We start from the raw sequence: 6,494 nt of genomic DNA on the forward strand, positions 1-6,494 counted from the left end.
CAGACCACTGAACACTGACACACACAGAGAGGGAGAGACAGAGAGAGAGAGAGAGAGAGAGAGAGAGAGAGAGGGGGGGGGAGGGAGAGAGAGAGACAGAGAGAACACTGACACACACAGAGAGGGAGAGACAGAGAGAGAGAGAGAGAGAGAGAGAGGGAGAGAGAGAGAGAGAGACAGAGAGAACACTGAATACTGACAGGGCTAGGGAGAGAGAGAGAGAGAGGGAGAGAGAGAGAGAGAGGGAGAGAGACAGAGACAGAAAGAACACTGACAGAGAGAGAGAGAGAGAGAGAGAGAGAGAGACAGAGACAGAGAGAACACTGAACACTGACAGGGAGAGAGAGAGAGAGAGAGACAGAGACAGAGACAGAGAGAACAAACAAAAAGTGTAACGAAAAAACAAACCCACAAAAAACCCCACCCCCCACCCCCCACCCCCAAAAAGGGGAAAAAAAGAGAAGAAAAAAAAGAAAAAATACAAACTCAAAAACAAAAGTACACAAAACGAACACCTCTCACCCTTTTCATAACTCGCTCTCAGGTACGTCCGTTCGTTTGCCTCCTCATTCTCGTCTCTTCGCGATCCACGCGTCCTACAATTGTGAAAAACAAATTTAAAAAAACAAAAAAACAATCAAAAAATGAGAAATGAAAGCAACACACACACACACACACATACACACACCCACTTTCCCCCCCTCCCCCCCCCAACACACACACATAGCCCCTACCCTCCCACCCCGAACACACACACATACATGGAACGACCTTCTTTCTGTGTGGCAGCTTTAAAGACCCATTTTCATAGTGACAACATATTTTTTTTAAAGAAAAAAAAAACAGAAGAGGAAAAAAAAAGAAGAAAAAAAAAGAAGGGATCTGTGCAACAAAAAGACAAGCGTAAGCACATATTAGCCTTTGTGACGTCAAGCACGCGCAACACAGGAAATGACGTTGTATAAGGGATCGGATGAAAGGGAATCGATGCTCTGGAATTAAAAAAAAAAAAAAGTTATGTTTTCCAAGTTGGTAATAGGGAGTGGGGTGGGAGTGGGGAGGTAGGTAGAGAGGGAAGAAGTGTGAAGTGGAGTGGTGGGGAAGACAAAAAGGGTGAGATGGATGAGGGTACAGAGGGTGGGGGTGGAGGGGGGGGGGTAAGAGAGAGAGAGAGAGAGAGAGAGAGAGAGAGAATGAATGAATGAATGAATGAACGAATGAATGAATGAATGTTCATTTTCCAACGGTGGAGATATTAGCACATTCGCCGCCTTACATATGTGCCGTTGTTCTAACACACACACACACGCCCTTGTTCTAACACACACACACACACACACACACACACACACACAGATTCAAGATTCAAAAACTTTATTACTCAAGGATAAAGATTTTAGGCATCGCCCAGTCTTCCAATCTGTCCTTGTGACAACAATAACAACATTAACGATAACGACACAACAATAATAATTTTATTAACACTGCTACATCTACTGCTACTACAACGAAGAATAATCACCATCTTCAGAGAGAGAGAGAGAGAGACAGAGACAGAGACAGAGAGACAGAGAGAGAATACACCGAATGACAACAACACACGATTCTCACTTTCACCCCCATCACCTCAGCCTACCCTTCCCAATTCGGCTCTCTTCCTACACCCCCCCAGACCCCCCCCCCCCCCCCACACACACACTCCTTCACCCCCACCCACCCCGACACACACACTCCTTCACCCCCACACCACCAACACACACACACCACACTACACCACACCACACCTCCATCCAACACACACACCACCAACACACACACTTCTTCACCCCCCCCCCCCACACACACACTCCTTCACCCAAACCCACCCCGACACACACACCACCAACACACACACAGACACACACACCACACTACACCACACCACACCTCCATCCCACACACACACCACCAACATACACACACCTACCTGAAGTAAAGAAAATCAAGCGGATTAAGAGGGATGCTGTCCTCCCACCCCCATCCCTCACTGCACACATTCACACACACAGACACAGACACACGCAGACACAGACACACACCCACACAGCCCCCAAAGCACAGACCCACAACAAACACACACCTACCGGAAATCCAAGAACGTTAAAAGAGGAATGCCAACACCCCCTTCCTCCCCCCCACTCCCAACCTGCACACATCCAGTACCCCCAACCCCCACCCCCCGCCCCACACACACACACCAGCACCCCACACATTTCACCAACACACACACGCACACACACACACACACACACACACACGCACGCGCGCACAACACCCCCACACCCTCATTCCCACCCCCACCCCCACACAGACACACCCCCCAACCTGAAATCGAGGAACTTCCTGGGGCTGAGCGGGATGCCGTCCATGGAGGCAGTGGTGCTGGGGTCGGACAGCCCCTCAGAGTGGATCGTCTCGTAGTGCTGCACCACGCGCACTGGCCGCCCCACCTCCCGGCTGCCGTCCCGCAGGGATCTGGAGCAGGAGGAGGAGGAGGAGTAGGAGGATGGAGGAGTAGGATGGAGGAGGATGGAGGAGGAAGATGGAGGAGTAGGATGGAGGAGGAGGATGGAGGAGTAGGATGGAGTAGGATGGAGTAGGAGGAGGATGGAGGAGTAGGATGGAGGAGGATGGAGGAGGAGGAGGGAGGAGGAGGATGGAGGAGGAGGATGGAGGAGTAGGATGAGGAGGATGAGGTAGTGGATGGAGGAGGATGGAGCAGGAGGAGGATGGAGCAGGAGGAGGATGGAGGAGGAGGATGGAGGAGGAGGAGGAGGATGGAGGAGGATGGAGGAGGATGATGGAGGAGTAGGATGAGGAGGATGAGGAGGTGGATGGAGGAGGATGGAGGAGGAGGAGGAGGATGGATGAGGATGGAGGAGGAGGATGGAGGATGAGGATGGAGGATGGATGAGGATGGAGGAGGAGGATGGAGGAGTAGGAAGAGGAGGATGAGGAGGTGGATGGAGTAGGAGGTGGATGGAGGAGGATGAAGCAGGAGGAGGAGGAGGATGGAGGAGTAGGATGAGGAGGATGAGGTAGTGGATGGAGGAGGAGGATGGAGGAGGAGGAGGAGGATGGAGGAGGAGGATGGAGGATGAGGAGGAGGATGAGGATGAGGGTGGAGGATGAGGATGGAGGAGGAGGAGGAGGATGGATGAGGATGGAGGAGGAGGATGGAGGAGTAGGATGGAGGAGTAGGATGGAGGAGGATGGAGGAGGAGGAGGGAGGAGGAGGAGGGAGGAGGATGAGGAGGTGGATGGAGGAGGATGGAGCAGGAGGAGGATGGAGGAGGAGGATGGAGGAGGAGGAGTAGGATGGATGAGGATGGAGGAGGAGGATGGAAGAGTAGGAGGAGGAGGATGGAGGAGGATGGAGCAGGAGGAGGATGGAGGAGGAGGATGGAGGAGTAGGATGGAGGAGGATGGAGGAGGAGGATGGAGGAGGAGGAGGATGAGGATGAGGAGGTGGATGGAGTAGGAGGTGGATGGAGGAGGATGGAGCAGGAGGATGGAGGAGGAGGAGGAGGATGGAGGATGAGGAGGAGGAGGAGGATGGATGAGGATGGAGGAGGAGGAGGAGGATGGAGGATGAGGATGGAGGATGAGGAGGAGGATGGAGGAGTAGGAAGAGTACGAGGAGGAGGAGGAAGAGAAAAAAGGAGGAGTAGGAGGAGGAGTAAGAGGAGGAGGAAGAGTAGGAGGAGGATTAGTAGGAGGAAGAGAAGGAGGATGAGGAAGAGTAGGAGTAGTAGTTAGAGTAGGAGGAGGAGGAGTAGGCGGAGTAGAGTTAGGAGGAGGAGGAGGATGAATAGGAGAAACAGAAGTAGGAGGAGGAGCAGAAGTAGGAGGAGGAGGAAGTGTAGGAGGGAGAGGAGGGGGGGAGTAAAGGGAGGAGGAGGAGGAGGAGGGGGATGAGGATGGTTGTGGTAATGGTAGTGGAACCAACATACTAGTTTCAATTTGTAAATAAACAGTTGTTTAGTTAGCTGTTCCTACCAGTTTGCTTACATTTCCCTCTTTTTTTTCCTTCCAACGTTCTGTCTCTCTCTCTCCACCTCCCGTCTCTTTCTCTTCCTTTCACACACACACACACACACACACACACACACACACAATCACGCATGTACATACAAGCACAGAGACACACACATACACGTAAACGCGTACGTACAGACACAGACACACAGATAAATACAGAGAAAGACAGACCGACCGAGAAACACACACACACACACACACACACACACACACACACACACACATACACAGACACACACCCTCAGCACCCCACCCTCAGCACCCCAACCCCACCCACCTCCGGCCGATCCTCTTGCCCTTGACGCAGTACTTGCAGACGAGGAGCACGAGGACGACGAGGACGAGCCCGCCGACGACACCGCCCAGCAGGATGACGAAGGTGATGAACGACGACACCGCCGCCTCTCCTTCCCCTGCGAACGTCTGCAACCACACAGACAGGGCACAGCATGAACCATGTGGTGATGGTGATGGTGGTGGTGGTGGTGATGGTGATGGTGGTGATGATGGTGGTGGTGGTGGTGATGGTGACGGTGCTGATGATGGTGATGGTGATAGTGGTGATGGTGATGGTGGTGATGGTGATGGTGATGGTGGTGGTGATGGTGATGGTGGTGATGGGGGTGATGGGGGTGATGATGATGGTGATGGGGGTGATGGGGGTGATGGGGATGATGATGGTGATGGTGGTGATGATGGTGGTGGTGGTGGTGATGGCGATGGGGGTGATGGTGGTGATGATGGTGGTGGTGGTGGTGATGGGGGTGATGATGATGGTGGTGGTAGTGATGGTGGTGATGATGATGGTGGTGGTGGTGATGATGGTGATGGTGGTGGTGATAGTGGTGATGGTGATGGTGGTGGTGATGGTGATGATGGTAGTGGTGGTGGTGATGGTGGTGATGATGATGGTGGTGATGATGGTGGTGGTGGTGGTGATGGTAGTGGTGGTGGTGATGGTAGTGGTGATGGTGATGGTGGTAGTGGTGATGATGATGATGGTGGTGATGGTGATGATGATGATGGTGATGACGGTAATGGTGGTGATGGTGGCGATGGTGATGATGATGGTGACGGTGGCGATGGTGATGGTGCTGGTGGTGGTGATGATAGTGGTGGTGGTGGTGATAGTGGTGATGGTGATGATGGTGGTGGTTGTGGTGATGGTAGTGGTGATGGTGATGGTGGTAGTGTTGGTGGTGATGATGATGGTGGTGATGGTGATGATGGTAATGGTGGTGATGGTGATAATGGTGATGGGGGTGATGATGGTGATGGTGGTGATGGTGATGATGGTCATGATGATGATGGTGATGGTGGCGATGGTGGTGATGATGGTGGTGATGGTGATGATGATGATGATGGTGATGATGATGATGGTGGTGATGGTGATGATGATGATAGTGGTGATGGTGGTGATGATGGTGGTGGTGGTGGTGATGGTAGTGGTGGTGGTGATGGTGATGGTGGTAGTGGTGGTGATGATGATGGTGGTGATGGTGATGGTGGTGATGATGGTAATGGTGGTGATGATGATGGTGGTGATGATGGTGGTGGTGGTGGTGATGGTAGTGGTGGCGGTGATGGTGATAGTGGTGGTGATGATGATGGTGGTGATGGTGATGGTGGTGATGATGGTGATGATGGTAATGGTGGTGATGGTGATGATGGTGGTGATGGTGATGGTGATGATGATGATGGTGGTGATGGTTGTGATGATGGTTGTGATGATGGTGATGGTAGTGGTGGTGGTGATGGTGAAGATGGTGGTGGTGATGATGGTGGTGATGATGGTGATGGTGGTGATGGGGGTGATGACGGTGGTGATGATGATGGTGATGATGGTGGTGGTGGTGGTGATGATGGTGATGATGATGGTGATGATAGTGATGTTGACAACGACACGGACATTCATTCATTCTGTGTGTGTGTGTGTGTGTGTGTGTGTGTGTGTGTTGTGTGTGTGTGTGTGTGTGTGTGTGTGTGTGTGTGTGTGTGTGCGTGCGCGCGCCTATAACTGATAACAGGGATTTAGAAAAGCTGATAAAAGTATATGCAAAATCTGTCCCTACATGCTTATCGCTCTCACCTTGGCTGCAAAGAAAATAAAAGAGATGGGGGGGGGGGCGCAAAAGGAGGAGTGAAACAATGCAGCAGCAACAAAAGGAGAGAGAGAGAGAGAGAGAGAGACAGACAGACAGAGACAGAGACAGAGAGAGACAGAGAGACATAGAGACAGCGAGAGATAGACACAAAGACTTTGAAATGAATTGCACGCAGGCACAGAGAAAGAGTTCGCAGAATTGGATAAAAATCATCTCTCTCTCTCTCTCTCTCTCTCTCTCTCTCTCTCTCTCTCTCCATATATATATGTCCAAGGATGCGGGTGGTAGAGTTGTAGGCTTTGGGGTGGG

At 51.8% G+C, this 6,494-nt stretch overlaps 1 protein-coding gene across 1 annotated transcript in view; it reads right to left on the reverse strand.

Moving 5' to 3' along the window:
• The window catches only part of LOC143280294 (uncharacterized), a 101,118-nt gene that overhangs the window by 41,669 nt on the left and 52,955 nt on the right, over window positions 1–6,494 (reverse strand). The window contains exons 2-4 of the mRNA XM_076584923.1: window positions 4,358–4,503; window positions 2,365–2,514; window positions 523–596 (exon numbers count right to left, since the gene is read on the reverse strand). Of these exons, the coding sequence (XP_076441038.1) occupies window positions 523–596; window positions 2,365–2,514; window positions 4,358–4,503 (370 nt within the window). The remainder of the gene's footprint in view (window positions 1–522; window positions 597–2,364; window positions 2,515–4,357; window positions 4,504–6,494) is intronic.

Source organism: Babylonia areolata, chromosome 3 (genome assembly GCF_041734735.1).
Source record: "Babylonia areolata isolate BAREFJ2019XMU chromosome 3, ASM4173473v1, whole genome shotgun sequence".
In the NCBI taxonomy this organism is placed as follows: Eukaryota; Metazoa; Mollusca; class Gastropoda; order Neogastropoda; family Buccinidae; genus Babylonia; species Babylonia areolata.